General features: G+C 47.6%; 2 protein-coding genes across 2 annotated transcripts; both read right to left on the bottom strand.

The window, feature by feature from the left end:
• Positions 1-1,255: 1,255 nt before the first annotated feature.
• LOC136589830 (heat shock 70 kDa protein-like) lies at positions 1,256-3,841 on the bottom strand. The gene has a single exon (XM_066588330.1). It carries the CDS (start codon positions 3,418-3,420, stop codon positions 1,477-1,479), a length of 1,944 nt encoding a protein of 647 aa, XP_066444427.1. The 5' UTR covers positions 3,421-3,841; the 3' UTR covers positions 1,256-1,476.
• Positions 3,842-14,980: 11,139 nt separating this feature from the next.
• On the bottom strand, positions 14,981-17,502 carry LOC136589814 (heat shock 70 kDa protein-like). Its single transcript, XM_066588329.1, has one exon. The coding sequence runs from the start codon at positions 17,155-17,157 to the stop codon at positions 15,214-15,216; it is 1,944 nt and encodes a 647-aa protein (XP_066444426.1). The 5' UTR covers positions 17,158-17,502; the 3' UTR covers positions 14,981-15,213.
• Positions 17,503-19,328: the final 1,826 nt, after the last annotated feature.

Here is a 19,328-nt window from a genome sequence, read left to right as displayed (position 1 = left end):
AAGGGGTTAACAGATGCCCCCCCCCCCCCCGCTGTTGCAGCGGGACGCCGGCTGTGACTGACAGCCGGCTCCCGCTGCGGGATAGAGCGAGGTCAGTCATGATCTCGCGCTATCTCGATGACGTACCGGTACGTCATTTTGCGTGAAGTACCAGGCTCCCATGACGTACCAGTACGTCATGGAGCGGGAAGGGGTTAAAAGGGGTTGTCCAGGACCTATTCGATTGATCCTAAGGAAAGGGCATGACTAGAGGATCGCCAGGGGTCTGGGCTTGGGATCGCCAGGGGTCTGGGCTTGGGATCTCCACTAGAGATGAGCGAGCATACTCGTTAAGGGACAATACTCGAGTATCGTCCTTTTCGAGTACCTGCCTGCTCGTCAGAAAAGAATTGGGCGCTGGCGGTGGGGCGGCGGATCTCTTTTCCCAGCTCCGCTCCCCCCTGCTCACTCCCGCACACCACTGCTCACCCCCGCCAGCACCCGAATATTTTCTGACGAGCAGGCAGATACTCGAAAAAGGACGATACTCGCTCGAGTATTGTCCCATAACGAGGATGCTCGCTCATCTCTAATCTCCACCAAATAGCTGATTCCCAGGGCCACTGCAAGTGCAGCCACTGCTAAAAGCAGATATCACTATCCATATCACAGCTCCCATTCAAATCAGCTATTGATGAACTGCACTGAGGATAGGCAATAGAAAGAGTCCTGGACAATCCCTTTAAAGAACACTAAAAGCAGTCAGGTCTTGTTCACACTGCTGATTTGCTTTCAGTTCAGTTATTACATCATGCAAAATCCAGCCCAAGGCCGCTCTCACACGGGCGTTTTTGCTAAACGCTATACAAGGCTCCCATTCATTTCAATAGTGCTGCTCACACAAGGCTGAAAACGCTGTGTGTCTCCCATTGAAATGAACGGGCAGCGCAGCGTTGAAAAACGCAGCATTATTGCAAACGCCTTGTGTGAGAGGCCTAAGATGGAACAGAGGGGCGCAGGGCAGACCACAATGAGATGCATCCAGCTACATCATCCCGCCACTATTTTCTCAGATGAAATACTGCAGAATGGTTAAGTATTTCATCCGGGATTTGAGAACAAATATATGCCAGAAGCCCCAAGTGGATCCTCTGCCGCTGCTGTGAACGACCCCTCAACTGTTAGAAGGTTATCTTATTCATTGGTAATAGCACAAAAAGAATAACAGTAAAGAAGTATAAAACACATCTCATTCAAAATAGATTTTATTGAGCGAGTTAGTAAAAACATAATAATAAAGTGCAGGTTTATCACTCGTAAAATAAAATATTCAATTAAATACAAAAACACACTTAGATACATTAGAATGACTCATCTGTACAGGTCAAATATTCAGGAAACCTGCTCCTGCTATGTATAACCCTATGAAAGGTTCTGTCCAACACTCCACATCACATACACAGTCCAACTAGAAGTCCTTTTCTGTTACAGACACTGTTAATCCACCTCTTCAATAACGGGTCCTTTGTTGTTTCCTTGTCTTGCTTGGGCACTGCAGCTGGCACCAGGCATTCCCCCTGGCATCCCACTTGCAGTGGCTCCTTGGTACAGTCTGGTGATGATGGGATTGCACACCTTCTCCAGCTCCTTCTGATGATGGACATACTCCTCTTTCTCAGCCAACTGGTTCTTGTCCAGCCATGATAGAGTCTCATTACACTTCTCCACAATGCTCTTCTTATCATCAGGACTCATCTTGTCCTTCACATTATCATCTTCCACTGTACTCTTCATATTGAAGACGTAAGACTCCAGGGAGTTCTTAGCTGCAATCTTCTCTCTTTGGCTATCATCCTCTGCCTTGTATCTGTCAGCCTCTTGCACCATCTTCTCAATCTCCTCTTTGCTCAGTCTGCCTTTGTCATTGGTGATTGTGATTTTGTTCTGTTTTCCTGAGCTTTTGTCCATGGCGGAAACATTTAGGATACCGTTGGCATCAATATCAAAGGTCACTTCAATCTGTGGCACCCCTCGTGGGGCTGGGGGTATTCCGCTCAGTTCAAACTTGCCCAGGAGATTGTTATCCTTGGTCATCGCTCTCTCACCCTCAAACACTTGGATGAGGACTCCTGGCTGGTTGTCAGAGTATGTGGTGAAGGTTTGTGTCTGCTTGGTCGGGATAGTGGTGTTGCGTTTGATGAGAGTGGTCATCACTCCTCCGGCTGTTTCTAGTCCAAGGGAGAGTGGTGCTACATCCAGGAGGAGGAGATCCTGGACTTTCTCAGACGTATCACCAGTTAAGATGGCAGCTTGCACAGCAGCTCCATAGGCCACAGCCTCATCAGGGTTGATGCTCTTGTTCAGCTCTTTTCCATTGAAAAAGTCTTGAAGTAGCTTCTGCACCTTGGGGATGCGTGTAGACCCTCCAACCAAAACAATATCATGAATTTGAGACTTGTCCATTTTGGCATCTCTGAGGGCCTTTTCTACTGGCTCAAGCGTTCCCCTAAAGAGGTCTGAACACAACTCCTCAAAGCGAGCCCTGGTGATAGAAGTGTAGAAGTCAATGCCCTCATAGAGAGAGTCAATCTCAATGCTGGCCTGGCTGCTGGAGGACAGGGTTCTCTTGGCTCTCTCGCAGGCCGTTCTGAGCCTTCTCAAAGCTCTCTTGTTCTGACTGATGTCCTTCTTGTGCTTGCGTTTGAATTCTTCCATGAAATGATTGACCATGCGGTTATCAAAGTCCTCTCCTCCCAGGTGAGTATCACCAGCTGTGGCCTTTACTTCAAAGACACCGTCATCAATGGTGAGAATAGACACATCGAAAGTGCCTCCTCCCAAGTCGAAGATCAGGACGTTGCGCTCTCCGCGGCTTCCCTTGTCCAGACCATAGGCGATGGCGGCTGCTGTGGGCTCATTGATGATTCTCAGCACATTCAAACCTGCTATGACTCCCGCGTCCTTGGTGGCTTGACGTTGGGAATCATTGAAGTAGGCGGGTACGGTAATAACGGCATCTTTCACTGGTTGACCCAGATAAGCCTCGGCTGTCTCCTTCATCTTAATCAGAACCATGGAGGAGATTTCTTCAGGAGAAAAAGTCTTCTCTTCTCCTTTGTACTCCACCTTTACTTTTGGCTTTCCTCCATCGCTTACCACCCCAAACGGCCAGTGCTTCATATCAGACTGCACCACCGCATCGTCAAACTTGCGGCCGATTAACCTCTTGGCATCGAATACAGTGTTCTGTGGGTTCATGGCCACCTGGTTCTTGGCTGCATCACCGATCAGTCTCTCGGTGTCAGTGAAGGCCACATAACTCGGGGTGGTGCGGTTGCCCTGGTCATTGGCGATGATCTCCACTTTGCCGTGCTGAAAGATGCCAACGCAGGAATAGGTGGTGCCGAGGTCAATGCCGACCGCAACTCCTCTGGGAGACATTCTGCTTCTGGTAGATGTTTATGAGATATAAATCTTGGATCTTCTCCCAGTATCTGTGATGTAGTGCCGCCGCTCTCCTCTCTGCTGGCTCTGGTCTTGTAGTGCCGCCGCTCTCCTCTCTGCTGGCTCTGGTCTTGTAGTGCCGCCGCTCTCCTCTCTGCTAGCTCTGGTCTTGTAGTGCTGCCGCTCTCCTCTCTGCTGGCTCTGGTCTTGTAGTGCCGCCGCTCTCCTCTCTGCTGGCTCTGGTCTTGTAGTGCCGCCGCTCTCCTCTCTGCTGGCTCTGGTCTTGTAGTGCCGCCGCTCTCCTCTCTGCTGGCTCTGGTCTTGTAGTGCTGCCGCTCTCCTCTCTGCTGGCTCTGGTCTTGTAGCGCTGCTGCTCTTGTTATGTAGCAGTGTCAGCTAACGCTCTCAGCTGGTTTCAGCTTCTCTTTAGTTCTCCCTGATGTGTGTCTGTCATGTGTATTTATACTGTAAGCCACATCCCAGCCACTGAGGTAACAGCCAATCAACACTCTCCCTTCCACACGCTGCTTCGTGCCCATAGCAACACTCCAGAACATTCAGGAAGCTTCCCCTACCGTCAGCCAATCACAGGAGAGCTCTGGTGATGTCGTCACTCAGGTCTCTTCCAGTAGTTTCCAGAAGATAGCTGTTCTGACCAATTAGATTTGCCGGTGATGTGATGTCACTGGGTGGGAAGCTTCCAGAAGCTGCTAGTGGCTGCCGGCTTTCTCTCAGTGTTCCCAGCTGCTTCTCGTGTAATCTTCCGCTCCTCATGGCGCAGTGATGGCGGTTATAACAGCGTTCTGTCCGCATCCCTCGTGTTCCCGCTACTAGTTACTACTGAGTCTCTGAGACGAGTCTGCACTGAGTTACACCTGTCAGCAGCTGACTGAGTGCAGCTCCCCCTCTCCTCATAATGGTACAGTCCGTGCAGAGAGACAGAGATGAGAGAGAAGGGGCAGAAGTGAGGAGAAGGGGAGCCACAGGGGAGATGAGAGGAGGCGGCTGTAGAACAGGGGAGCCCGCCGGGGTCTGTAGAATCATGAGGGCTGAGAGAACAGGAACAGATACAATAAGAGGTCGGCATCAGACATAGGAGACAGGGCTGTTGTAGACCCACTAGTCTCAGCATGCCCCGTCCTGATGGCTGGAGGCTCAGCTGCTTGAGTCTTTGGTTTTGTGGAGAAGTTGTAATCTACTGTATTTCCGGACTATAAGATGTGTTTACACAACAGAAAAAGATATTTCGTACTAATGTAAGCGTCTCTGGGGGTCTCACACAGTGGAGGGGCTGCCGGCGGTAACTGGGTGTTCTAGTGCAGAAGAGGGGGTGAACAGTCCGATCCCATTACACCCTATGTGTCCAGTCAAAAAATGGCGCAAGCGCATAAGTTCACGTTATACACAGGACAGCAGCACGCACATTGTACACAACATACTCGGCTCTGCTACATACACGGCTCTGCTACATACACGGCTCTGCTACATACACGCACATACCAGCAGTTGACACCTTAAATACTGATTTTATTAATCAGAGGCCGCACCTGACCAGGCCGCTGGAAGCCGGGGAGCGCTGACTGCGGGAAGCCTTCAGAGTAGGGGAGGGGGAGCACCGCATAGCAGGAAATCAGCTGTGAGTACGCGGCTTATTTCCAGTCAAAATCCGCACCAATGGTATGGGTCTTGACTGTTTCTTAGACGCGGAGATGCTGCAGAATTTGCCATGGAAATTTTCTGCTGCAGGCATTCCACAGCATTTCCGCAACGTGTAAACCCTTTGTCAACTATACTGCCATGTGCAGAGTGGCCTCAGTAGTAATTGTGTCCCCTATATCAGCCCCAGTAGTAATAGTGAACTCCCACAGTGGCCCCAGCAGTAATAGTAACCCCCACAGTGGCCTCAGTAGTAATAGCAACCCCCACAGTGGTCTCAGTAGTAATATCAACCCCCACAGTGGCCTTAGTAGTAGTAGTAACCCTCACAGTGACCCCAGTACTAATAGTAACCCTCACAATAGCCTTAGTAGTATTAGTGTCCCCTAATTAGGGCCCTCAAAAATGATTTCAGGGACCTAGGGTCCAAGCTCAGGGCGCGGACCTCCAGGGTAGTTTTCTCGGAAATACTACCTGTACCTAAAGCCACACTAGAAAGGCAGAAGGATCTTAGGGAGGTAAACAAGTGGCTCCGGAGTTGGTGTAAGAAGGAGGGATTTGGGTTCCTGGAGAACTGGGCTGACTTTGCTGTCGGCTACAGGCTGTACCGTAGGGACGGGCTGCATCTTAATGGGGAGGGTGCAGCTGTGCTGGGGGATAAGATGGCTAGAAGGCTGGAGGAGTGTTTAAACTAGGGACTGGGGGGGAGGGTAAAATGAGAAATAGTGGGGTAGCCAGTGTAACTATAGATTCGGGTCCAAGCAAAGGGAATGGGGGTCGAGCAGGGGGTGGGGTTAGTACAGTTAGAATTGATAGATCAGACATAAGTACGAATAGAAACAAAACAAATTTAAAAAACAAAAAAAAAATGATATAAATTGTATGACCACGAATGCAAGGAGTCTGATTGGTAAAGTGGGTGAGCTTGAAGCGAGAATGACTGATGAAAACTATGATATAGTCGGAATAACGGAAACATGGCTTGACGATAAGTGCGATTGGGCGGTGAGTTTGCAGGGGTACAATCTCTTCAGAAGAGACCGAAGGAACCAGAAAGGGGGAGGGGTATGTCTGTACGTCAAATCGAACTTGAAGCCGAGGCTACGGGAGGATATAGGGGTAGGAGACGAACAGGTGGAATCTCTGTGGGTTGAAATACAGGGAGGAAAAAATAACAAAATCCTGATAGGGGTCTTCTATAGACCACCAAAAGCAACAGAAGAAACTGAAAACTTACTACTAAGGCAGATAGAAGAGGTGTCAAACCGCAATGAAGTAATTATCATGGGGGACTTTAATTATCCAGATATAACATGGGAGAAGGAAACCTGCAAATCTCACAGGGGTGACAAATTCTTGAGAGTAATTAAAGACAATTACCTGAACCAACTTGTGCAGGAACCAACTAGAGGGAGGGCCATTCTGGACCTAGTACTAATCAACAAACCGGAACGTATAAAGAGGGTGCAGGTTAAGGGGCACCTGGGGAACAGTGACCACAATATAATCAACTTCCAGCTGTCAATCTATAGGAAGCCTTATCAGGGAGTGACAAAGAAACTAAACTTTAGTAAAGCAAAATTTGATGAGCTTAGAACTACTATCGGTAACATTAATTGGGACAACATCCTCAAAAATATCAGTACGGAGCAAAAATGGGAAAAGTTCAAAAGGATCCTAATCGCCTCATGTGAGCAGTTCATTCCCTTTAAAAATAAAAGGAACTCAACTAAAAGGAAACCAATGTGGCTCGACAAGACGGTAAGAGGGGCAATAAACGAAAAAAAGAAAGCGTTCAAACTACTAAAGCAAGAAGGCAGTGAAGAAGCGCTAAAATCATACAGGGAAAAAAACAAAATATGCAAAGATACGATCAAAACTGCCAAGGAGGAAGCAGAAAGACGGATCGCCAAAGAGAGCAAAAACAACCCGAAGCTATTTTTCAACTACATTAACAGCAAAAGGATTTGCAGGGAGAGCGCTGGCCCTTTAACAAATAATGCAGGAGAAATCATTGATGATGACGAAGGGAAAGCAAATCTACTAAACAGTTTCTTCTCAAGTGTATTCACAAAAAAAAAAGGAAATGCCACACGAGATACAGGGGAATAAAACGAACCCCTCACAAAACATCTCATACCTAACACAGGAGGAGGTGCGGAAGCGTCTAAAGAAAACTAAAATTGATAAATCGCCGGGCCCAGATGGAATACACCCAAGGATACTAAGGGAACTAAGTGACGAGATAGCTAGGCCGCTATACCTAATATTTCTAGACACTATCAAGACCGGTGTAGTACCATTGGATTGGCGCATTGCCAACGTGGTTCCAATTTACAAAAAAGGGAGCAAAAGTGAGCCTGGAAACTACAGGCCAGTAAGTCTCACTTCAGTAACGGGAAAAATTTTCGAGGGGATTCTGAGAGACGCCATCGATGAGTACCTCAAGGAAAACAAGGGAATAACTCCTCACCAGCATGGATTCATGAAGGGTCGCTCATGTCGGACAAATCTGATCAGTTTCTACGATGAAGTAAGCTCTAAGCTGGACCAGGGAGAATCTATTAATCTCGTATATCTGGACTTCTCTAAAGCCTTTGACACCGTGCCACATAATAGGCTAATATACAAAATGAGGCAGCTCGGACTGGGTGAAAACGTGTGTAAATGGGTAAAAAATTGGCTCAATGATAGAAAGCAGAGGGTGGTAATAAATGGTGCGTACTCTGATTGGACCATAGTCGCTAGTGGGGTGCCACAGGGTTCAGTTTTGGGCCCCACTCTGTTCAACATATTTATCAATGACCTGGTAGAGGGGCTGCACAGCAAAATATCAATATTTGCAGATGACACAAAATTATACAATATAATTAATACAACGGAGGACAATGTGCGGCTGCAAACGGACCTGGACAAGCTGGGGGCTTGGGCAGAAAAATGGCAAATGAAGTTCAATGTTGAAAAATGTAAGACTATGCACATGGGCAGGAGGAACGGATGTCACCAATATACACTAAATGGGTTACCACTAGGGAAAAGTGATATGGAAAGGGACCTGGGGTACTGGTGGATTGTAGACTAAACTGGAGTAACCAATGCCAGTCAGCTGCTGCAAAGGCAAATAAAGTCTTGGGGTGCATTAAAAGAGGTATAGGGGCGAAGGACGAGAACATCATCCTTCCACTATATAAGGCACTTGTCAGGCCTCACATGGAATACTGCGTACAATTCTGGACACCGGTGCTCAGGAGGGATGTTGCGGTATTGGAGGGGGTTCAAAGAAGGGCAACTAAACTAATACATGGAATGACGGGACTGGAATACCCAGAGAGGCTATCCAAATTGGGTCTATTTACTCTAGAAAAAAGAAGGTTAAGAGGGGACCAAATAACTATGTATAAGTACATGAGGGGACAACACATGGATCTCTCCCGCGATCTGTTTACACCCAGGACCACGACGGTAACAAGAGGACATCCGCTACGATTAGAGGAAAGTAGGTTTCATCACCAACATAGAATCGGATTCTTTACTGTAAGAGCAGTGAGACTATGGAACTCTCTACCGGAGGAAGTGGTGATGGCAAAATCCACAGAGGCGTTTAAAAGGGGACTTGATGTCTTTCTGGAGAAGAAGGATATTACAGGATATAAATATTAGGTGAAGTGTCAATCCGGGTATATAGGCAGGTAGGAACTATTAGGGGTTGATCCAGGGAACAGTCTGATTGCCATTAGGGAGTCGGGAAGGAATTTTTTCCCCAAAAGGGCTAATTGGTTTCTGGCCTTGGGGTTTTTTGCCTTCCTCTGGATCAACAAAGTAGGATAGACAGGCTGGACTAGATGGACAATGTCTTCATTCAGCCTTACATACTATGTTACTATGTTACTATGGTGGCCACAATAGTAATAGTGTCCCCTATATTAGCATCAGTAGAAATAGTGACCACGACAGTGGCTTCAGTAGTAATAGCGCCCCCTATATATCAGCCCCAGTAATAATAGTGATCCCCACAGTGCCCCCCGCCAATGCTGTACCTGTGTTGACCCCAGTAGTAATAGTGAACCTTACAGTGCCCCCACTGGTAATAGCTTTCCCCACAGTGGCTACATTAGTGGCTCCAATAATAATAGTGATCCCTATATTAGCCTCAGTAGTATTAGTGTCCCCTATATTAGTCTCAGTAGTAGTGACCCTCACAGTGGCCTCAGTAGTAATAGTGTCCCTCACAGTGATCTCGGTAGTAATACAGTCCGCTATGTTAGCCCCAGGAGTAATAGTGAAGCCCACAGTGGCCCCAGTGATTATAGTGAACCATATATTAGCCCCAGTAGTAATAAGGTCCCTTATATTTGGCACCAGTAGACATAGTGGCCCTCACAGTGCCCATAGTAGTAATAGTGTTCCCAATATTGGCCCCACTAGTGACATTGGCCACCACAATTGCCTCAGTAGTAATACTATCCTCTGTATTGGCGCCAGTAGTAATAGTGTACCTCCAGTAGTAATAATGTCCCCTATATTAGCACCAGTACTAATAGTTACCCCCACAGTGTCCTCAGTAGTAATAGCCTGGTAGTAATAGTGAGCCCCACAGTGGCCTCAGTAATAATGCTGTCCCCTGTATTGGACCCAGTAGCAATAGTTGCCCGAGTACTAATACTTTCCCCCATAGCGGCCCCAGTAGTAATACTGTCCCCTATATTACACCCAGTAATAATAGTGACCCCCACAGTTGCCTCAGTAGTAATGCTGCCCCTGTATTGAACCCAGTAGCAAAAGTGGCCCTAGTAGTAATACTGTCCTCATTAGTGGCCCTAGTAGGAATAGTGTTCCCTATATTAGATCCAGTAGTAATAGTGGCCCCAGTAGTAAGTGTCCCCTATATTAGCCCTAATAGTAATAGTGATTCACACAGTGACATCAGTACTAAAAATGTCCCCTATATCAGCCCCAGTAGTAATAGTGACCCCCACAGTGGCCTCAATGCTAATTGTAACCCCACGGTTGCTTCAGTAGTAATACTATCCCCTGTGTTGTCCCCAGTAGTAATAGTGTACCTCACAGTGGCATCAGAAGTAATAGTGTCCACAGTGGTCCTAGTAGTAATAGTGTCCTCCATAGTGGCCCCAGTAGTAATAATGTTCCCTATATTAGACCCAGAGATAATAGTGACCCCCACAGTAGCCTCAGTAGTAATAGTGACCCCCCCACAGTGGCCTAAGTAGTAATAGTGGCCCCAGTAGTAATAGTTACGTACACAGTGTCCTCTGTAGTAACAGTTCCCCCTATAACAGCCTAGTAGTAGTAGTGACCCCCAAAGTGGCCTCAGTAATAATGCTCTCCACTGTATTGGACCCACTAGCAATAATGGCCCCAGTACTAATACTGCCCTCCATAGTGGCCCCAGTAGTAATATTGTCCCTTCTATTACACCCATTAGAAATAGGGACCCCCACAGTGGCCTCAATAATAATATTGACCCTCACAGTGGACCCCCTTGTAATAGTGTTCTCCACAGTGGCCTCACTACTAATATTGACCCTCACAGTGGCCCCCATTGTAATAGTGTTCTCCATAGTGGCCTTAAATTCTAATAGTGAACCCTATATTAGCCCCGGTAATAACAGTGACCCACACAGTGGTCTCAGTAGTATTGCTGTCCCCTATATTGGCCCCAGTACTAATACTGTGCTCCAGAGTGGCCCCAGTAATGATATTGTCCCTTCTATTACCCTATTAGTAAAAGGGACCCCCACAGTGACCTCAGTAGTAATAGTGACCCTCACAGTGGCCCCCCAGTAGTAATACTGTCCTGCATAGTGGCCCCAGTAGTAATAGTGTTCCCTATATCAGATCCAGCAGTAATAGTGGCCCCAGTAGTAATAGTGTCCCCTATATTAGCCCAAATAATAATAGTGATTCACACAGTGGTCTCAGTAGTAAAAGTGTCCCCTATATGAGCCCCAGTAGTAATAGTGACCCCCACAGTGGCATTTAGTAGTAATACTGTCCCCTGTGTTGTCCCCATTAGTAATAGTGTACCTCACAGTGGCCTCAGTAATAATAGTGTCCTCCATAGTAGCCCAGTAGTATGGTGTCCCTTATATTAACCCCAGTAGTAATAGTTACCCCCACAGTGTCCTCAGTAGTAACAGTGTCCTCTTTAAAAGCCCAGTAGTAATAGTGACCCCCACAGTGGACTCAATGGTAATTGTGACACTCACAGTGGCCTCAGTAGTAATACTATCCCCTGTGTTGTCCCCAGTAGTAATAGTGTCGACAGTGCTCCCAGTAGTAATACTGTCCTCCATAGTGGCCCCAGTAGTAATAGTCTTTCCTATATTAGACCCCCCCCCCCCACAGAGTCCTCAGTAGTAATAGTGACCTCTACAGTGGCCCCAGTAGTAATAATGTCCCCTACATTAGCCCAATAGTAAAAGTGATTCACACAGTGGCCTCAGTAGTAAAAGTGTCCCCTATATTAAACTCAGTAGTAATAGTTACCCCCACAGTGTCCCCAGTAGTAACAGTGTCCTCTATAACAGCCCAGTAGTAATAGTGTCCCTTATATTAACCCCAGTAGTAATAGTTACCCCCACAGTGTCCTCAGTAGTAACAGTGCCCTTTTTAACAGCCCAGTAGTAATAGTGTCCCTTATATTAACCCCAGTAGTAATAGTGACCCCCACAGTGGCCTCAATGGTAAATGTGACCCTAACAGTGGACTCAGTAGTAATACTGTCTACAGTGGTCCCAGTAGTAATACTGTCCTCCATAGTGGCCCCAGTAGTAATAGTGTTTCCTATATTAGACCCAGTGATTATAGTGAGCCCCCACAGTGTCTTCAGTAGTAATACTGACCGCCACAGTGGCCTCAGTAAAAATAGTGACACCCACAGTGGCCTAAGTAGTAAAAGTGGCCCCAGTAGTAATAGTGTCCCCTATATTAGCACCAACAATAATAGTGATTCACACAGTGGTCTTAGTAATAATAGTGTCCTAAATAGTAGCCCCAGTAGTAAAAGTGTCCCTTATATTAACCCCAGTAGTAATAGTTACCCCCACAGTGTCCCCAGTAGTAACAGTGTCCTCTTTAACAGCCCAGTAGTAATAGTGTCCCTCATATTAACCCCAGTAGTAATAGTTACCCCCACAGTGTCCTCAGTAGTTGTAAAGCACTGGCACTACAAACAAATTCATAGGAATAGTAAACATATTCCACAACAACACCCATTTATCATGCCACTTGGAGGATGTTGGTGCAGGAACTGCAGGGCGGATGCCAGGGGACAGCTGCCAGTATAGGAAGGAGAAAGCAGACCCCAGTCACCATAACCGACCGCCCTCCACAAAAGTGCACCTTATATCGTCCCCAAGTGTAATATGTCCCCACAGTGGCCCAATAGGAATAGTGTCCCTCACAGGGGCCCCAGTAGTACTAGTGTCCCCACAGTGGCCTCAGTAGTAATAGTGTCCCCTGTTTTGGGCCCAGTAGTAATAGTGTCCCCCAGAGTGGCCCCAATAGTTATCCTGACTGCTATATTAGCCCCAGTAGTAATAGTGAGCCTTATATTAGCCCCAGTAGTAATATTTATGACCACAGTGACCTTAGTAGTCATATTGTTGACTTTATTGGCCCCAGTAGTAATATTCACTCCCCCCACTGTGGCCCCAATAGTAATATAGTGTTTTCCCGAAAATAAGGCACTTTCTTATATTCATTTTTGCTCCAAAAGAGGCACTTTGTCTTATTTTCACGGGGAGTCTTAGAATACTCTCCTAGCAGCTAACGTTCAGGTCCCTCACCCTGGTCTCCGGTGCTAATGCAGGCTTCCGTGTACTCCTGAATGCCGACAGAGCATTTCTTCCTGGTAGCGAGGCTTAAATACCCCGCCTCCAGCAAGCAATCGGTTCATTGAGCGCGGTGTCAGTCAATCAGAGCTAGCGCTCGATTAACCAATCACAGCCATTCATTGAATGCACAACGGGGCCCAAAATGAAAGGAGCAGCTGGTGGCTTTCAGAACAGAAATTTTACTTTAAGGCATTTTAGGCTCCATTCCCTAGTTGTAGAGCCCTTGAGCTGCAAAACCGATAGAGAACCCCCACAAATGACCTAGTTTTGAAAACTAGACCCCTTAACGAATTCAACTAGGGGTATACTGCTTATTTTGACCCCAGTTTTTGAATAAAACTAAGCAAAGAAGGAAAAGATTACTATCTTCATTTTTTTTGGCAATGGTGTCATTTTTTTTTTGGACAGCACACACATAAATGAGAACCTGCACCCCAAAATGGATACCCGTGTTTGTCCCGTGTTCAGAAACATACCCATTGTGGCCCTAATCTGCTTACTGAACACATGGCTAGGCCTATAATGGAGGGAACACCCGTTGAAATTCAGGGCACAACTGAATAAATTTCAGGCCCTATTGCCCACTTGTGCAGAAAAAAAAATGGACTCCCTAAAATAATGCCCCCACAAATCTTTTCGGCATTCCCTAAATCTTAGATAAAAGTAATAATGTAAACTGTGTGGTATGTCAGAAGACAGAGGTCATTACAGAGGCTGCTTTGGATGGGCACATGGGGCAATAAAACCGGGTACCCCTCCTCCTCAATGGCACTTTTTGGGGGATATTTCTTGACCTCAGCGGCAGGGATGGGGTGCAAAAAGTGGTGCTCTGTGAGGCTTCATAAGCTTGGTGAGGTGCGGTGGTCTTACACAAAAGGCGCTCAACAAACTGCCTCTGGAACTGTAGGAAGGTGAGCGTTCTCGGGGCTTCTTCTAAATTACGTATTACAGGTAGCGGTCTGAATAATGCTGGGCTCATATGGTCATATGTGAAATTCACTTGCTGAAGCCCGCAGCAGATCCCAGCTGTGAGCCCGGCCATAGCCCTGCGTACGGCCGCATAATGTACTGCATACTTATACAGGCGGTCATGTGCAGTACACCTTTTTTTGTATGAATTTCCCACAGCACGTACACAATGTAGTTGTGACTGTATTCCTGACCATGTAGCACAATGGGCTCTACGTGGCAGATATCCGTGGTAAAATAGAACATGCTGTTTTCTATGAGTAGATTGTATAATTCCGACCCGCTAATGTGAGCGGAATTGTGTAATCCAATGCATTTGATTGATCCACGAATCAGACGGTTGCAGAATCTGCAATTCCTATCCAGTCGTATGAGACCAGCCTAAGGTAGTTCGCTACCTTATCACGTGCTCGGGGACCACTGACCGGTCACTGCTCCAGCCTCTCAGCTACGAAAGGAGGCGGGCGATTTCAAATTTCCCGGGCTTCTGCGCGTGATGCTTTATGTCTGGCGTGCCTGCGCAGAAGGCATTGTCAGGTCCTGGAAGGGCCAGAAGGCCACAGAGAAGAGTAGTATCGGCTCCTCTCATGGATCTGATCTGTGAGGGGAGCTTAAATTTTACCTTTTTGTTTTTACTTTCTCATGGCAGCTCCGGGTTGACTGCTACCTCTGGCAGCCGACAACATGGAACTGTCACATCCACAGCCCACGTAGTTTTAATCCCCAGAGCGAGCGTGTTTTTATGGCCCTGGGGCTTAAAGCCCACTAAACCAGGACGTAACAACTCTATGGGGTGGTCACTAAGGGGTTAAGCACTATTATGGTTCTTAAAAGTGAGGGAACGGAGAGCCTGGGAGGTGAATCTCCATTGACGGCTCTGTGCGTCAACTCTCCCATAGAGATTAATAGGAGAGAGCGTAAAACATCCCGCCAGCGACTCCTGTTCCTTCACCTTTGAGCATCATTACCTTATTGTGTAGTGTAACTGTATATAAAAATTCACTGTGAAAATCAGGATTAATTACCAAATTATTATTACATGTTCACTAGTTATTAAGAATGAGAAGAAACAAATATGTAGAGAAAAATAGTATTTTATTACAATCATAAAGTATTACAATATAAAGTGCAGATAAATCGCCCCAGTAAGACATTTACAAACCCCAATATATTACATTCTGTACATGTTACTGCTGAATATTGTCTGCTTACAGCAGATATGCAGAAGACCGGCTGCTACCATGTATAATGCACAAGTCCATATCACATACACAGTTCATCTAGAAGTCCTTTTCTGTTACAGACACAGTTAATCCACCTCTTCAATAACAGGTCCTTTGTTGCTTCCTTGTCTTGCTTGGGCACTGCAGCTGGCACCAGGCATTTCCCCTGGCATCCCACTTGCAGTGGCTCCTTGGTACAGTCTGGTGATGATGGGATTGCACACCTTCTCCAGCTCCTTCTGATGATGGACATACTCCTCTTTCTCAGCCAACTGGTTCTTGTCCAGCCATGATAGAGTCTCATTACACTTCTCCACAATGCTCTTCTTATCATCAGGACTCATCTTGTCCTTCACATTATCATCTTCCACTGTACTCTTCATATTGAAGACGTAAGACTCCAGGGAGTTCTTAGCTGCAATCTTCTCTCTTTGGCTATCATCCTCTGCCTTGTATCTGTCAGCCTCTTGCACCATCTTCTCAATCTCCTCTTTGCTCAGTCTGCCTTTGTCATTGGTGATTGTGATTTTGTTCTGTTTTCCTGAGCTTTTGTCCATAGCGGAAACATTGAGGATACCGTTGGCATCAATATCAAAGGTCACTTCAATCTGTGGCACCCCTCGTGGGGCTGGGGGTATCCCGCTCAGTTCAAACTTGCCCAGGAGATTGTTATCCTTGGTCATCGCTCTCTCACCCTCAAACACTTGGATGAGGACTCCTGGCTGGTTGTCAGAGTATGTGGTGAAGGTTTGTGTCTGCTTGGTCGGGATAGTGGTGTTGCGTTTGATGAGAACGGTCATCACCCCTCCGGCTGTTTCTAGTCCAAGAGAGAGTGGTGCTACATCCAGGAGGAGGAGATCCTGGACTTTCTCAGACGTATCACCAGTTAAGATGGCAGCTTGTACAGCAGCTCCATAGGCCACAGCCTCATCAGGGTTGATGCTCTTGTTCAGCTCTTTTCCATTGAAGAAGTCTTGAAGTAGCTTCTGTACCTTGGGGATGCGTGTAGACCCTCCAACCAAAACAATATCATGAATTTGAGATTTGTCCATTTTGGCATCTCTGAGGGCCTTTTCTACTGGCTCAAGCGTTCCCCTAAAGAGGTCTGAACACAACTCCTCAAAGCGAGCCCTGGTGATAGAAGTGTAGAAGTCAATGCCCTCATAGAGAGAGTCAATCTCAATGCTGGCCTGGCTGCTGGAGGACAGGGTTCTCTTGGCTCTCTCGCAGGCCGTTCTGAGCCTTCTCAAAGCTCTCTTGTTCTGACTGATGTCCTTCTTGTGCTTGCGTTTGAATTCTTCCATGAAATGATTGACCATGCGGTTATCAAAGTCCTCTCCTCCCAGGTGAGTATCACCAGCTGTGGCCTTTACTTCAAAGACACCGTCATCAATGGTGAGAATAGAGACATCGAAAGTGCCTCCTCCCAAGTCGAAGATCAGGACGCTGCGCTCTCCGCGGCTTCCCTTGTCCAGACCATAGGCGATGGCGGCTGCTGTGGGCTCATTGATGATTCTCAGCACATTCAAACCCGCTATGACTCCCGCGTCCTTGGTGGCTTGACGTTGGGAATCATTGAAGTAGGCGGGTACGGTAATAACGGCATCCTTCACTGGTTGACCCAGATAAGCCTCGGCTGTCTCCTTCATCTTAATCAGAACCATGGAGGAGATTTCTTCAGGAGAAAAAGTCTTCTCTTCTCCTTTGTACTCCACCTTTACTTTTGGCTTTCCTCCATCGCTTACCACCCCAAACGGCCAGTGCTTCATATCAGACTGCACCACTGCATCGTCAAACTTGCGGCCGATTAGCCTCTTGGCATCGAATACGGTGTTCTGTGGGTTCATGGCCACCTGGTTCTTGGCTGCATCACCGATCAGTCTCTCGGTGTCAGTAAAGGCCACATAACTCGGGGTGGTGCGGTTGCCCTGGTCATTGGCGATGATCTCCACTTTGCCGTGCTGAAAGACGCCAACGCAGGAATAGGTGGTGCCGAGGTCAATGCCGACCGCAACTCCTCTGGGAGACATTCTGCTTCTGGTAGATGTTTATGAGATATAAATCTTGGATCTTCTCCCAGTATCTGTGATGTAGTGCTGCCGCTCTCCTCTCTGCTGGCTCTGGTCTTGTAGTGCTGCCGCTCTCCTCTCTGCTGGCTCTGGTCTTGTAGTGCCGCCGCTCTCCTCCTTGCTGGCTCTGGTCTTGTAGTGCTGCCGCTCTCCTCTCTGCTGGCTCTGGTCTTGTAGTGCTGCCGCTCTCCTCTCTGCTGGCTCTGGTCTTGTAGTGCCGCCGCTCTCCTCTCTGCTGGCTCTGGTCTTGTAGCGCTGCTGCTCTTGTTATGTAGCAGTGTCAGCTAACGCTCTCAGCTGGTTTCAGCTTCTTTTTAGTTCTCCCTGATGTGTGGCTGTCATGTGTATTTATACTGTAAGCCACATCCCAACCACTGAGGTAACAGCCAATCAACACTCTCCCTTCCACACGCTGCTTCGTGCCCATAGCAACACTCCAGAACATTCAGGAAGCTTCCCCTACCGTCAGCCAATCACAGGAGAGCTCTGGTGATGTCGTCACTCGGGTCTCTTCCAGTAGTTTCCAGAAGATAGCTGTTCTGACCAATTAGATTTGCCGGTGATGTGATGTCACTGGGCGGGAAGCTTCCAGAAGCTGCTAGTGGCTGCCGGCTTTCTCTCAGTGTTCCCAGCTGCTTCTCGTGTAATCTTCCGCTCCTCATAGCGCAGTGATGGCGGTTATAACAGCGTTCTGTCCGCATTCCTCGTGTTCCCGCTACTAGTTACTACTGAGTCTCTGAGACGAGTCTGCACTGAGTTACACCTGTCAGCAGCTGACTGAGTGCAGCTCCCCCTCTCCTCATAATGGTGCAGTCCGTGCAGAGAGCCGGAGATGAGAGAGAAGGGGCAGAAGTGAGGAGAAGGGGAGCCACAGGAGAGATAAGAGGAGGCGGCTGTAGAACAGGGGAGCCCGCCGGGGTCTGTAGAATCATGGGGGCTGAGAGAACAGGAACAGATACAATAAGAGGTCGGCATCAGACCTAGGAGACAGGGCTGTTGTAGACCCACTAGTCTCAGCATGCCCCATCCTGGTGGCTGGAGGCTCAGCTGCTTGAGTCTTTGGTTTTGTGGAGAAGTTGTAATCTACTGTATTTCCGGACTATAAGATGTGTTTACACAACAGAAAAAGATATTTCGTACTAATGTAAGCGTCTCTGGGGGTCTCACACAGTGGAGGGGCTGCCGGCGGTAACTGGGTGTTCTAGTGCAGAAGAGGGGGTGAACAGTCCGATCCCATTACACCCTGTGTGTCCAGTCAAAAAATGGCGCAAGCGCATAAGTTCACGTTATACACAGGACAGCAGCACGCACATTGTACACAACATACTCAGCTCTGCTACATACACGGCTCTGCTACATGCACGGCTCTGCTACATGCACGGCTCTGCTAAATACACGGCTCTGCTACATACACGGCTCTGCTACATACACAGCTCTGCTACATACACATACATACCAGCAGTTGACACCTTAAACACTGATTTTATTAATCAGAGGCCGCACATGACCAGGCCGCTGGAAGCCGGGGAGCGCTGACTGCAGGAAGCCTTCAGAGTAGGGGAGGGGGAGCACCGCATAGCATGAAATCAGCTGTGAGTACGCGGCTTATTTCCAGTCAAAATCCGCACCAATGGTATGGGTCTTGACTGTTTCTTAGACGCGGAGATGCTGCAGAATTTGCCATGGAAATTTCTGCTGCAGGCATTCCACAGCATTTCCGCAACGTGTTAACCATTTGTCAACTATACTGCCATGTGCAGAGTGGCCTCAGTAGTAATTGTGTCCCCTATATCAGCCCCAGTAGTAATAGTGACCACCCACAGTGGCCCCAGTAGTAATAGTAACTCACACAGTGGCCTCAGTAGTAATAGCAACCCCCACAGTGGTCTCAGTAGTAATATCAACCCCCACAGTGGCCTTAGTAGTAGTAGTAACCCTCACAGTGGCCCCAGTACTAATAGTAACCCTCACAATGGCCTTAGTAGTATTAGTGTCCCCTATGGTGGCCACAATAGTAATAGTGTCCCCTATATTAGCATCAGTAGAAATAGTGACCACGACAGTGGCTTCAGTAGTAATAGCGCCCCCTATATATCAGCCCCAGTAATAATATCGATCCCCACAGTGCCCCC

This window comes from Eleutherodactylus coqui, chromosome 1 (assembly GCF_035609145.1).
Source record: "Eleutherodactylus coqui strain aEleCoq1 chromosome 1, aEleCoq1.hap1, whole genome shotgun sequence".
NCBI classification, from domain to species: Eukaryota; Metazoa; Chordata; class Amphibia; order Anura; family Eleutherodactylidae; genus Eleutherodactylus; species Eleutherodactylus coqui.
Note: the sequence above shows the minus strand (reverse complement) of the source record. Positions and strands in the feature narration are given on the sequence as shown.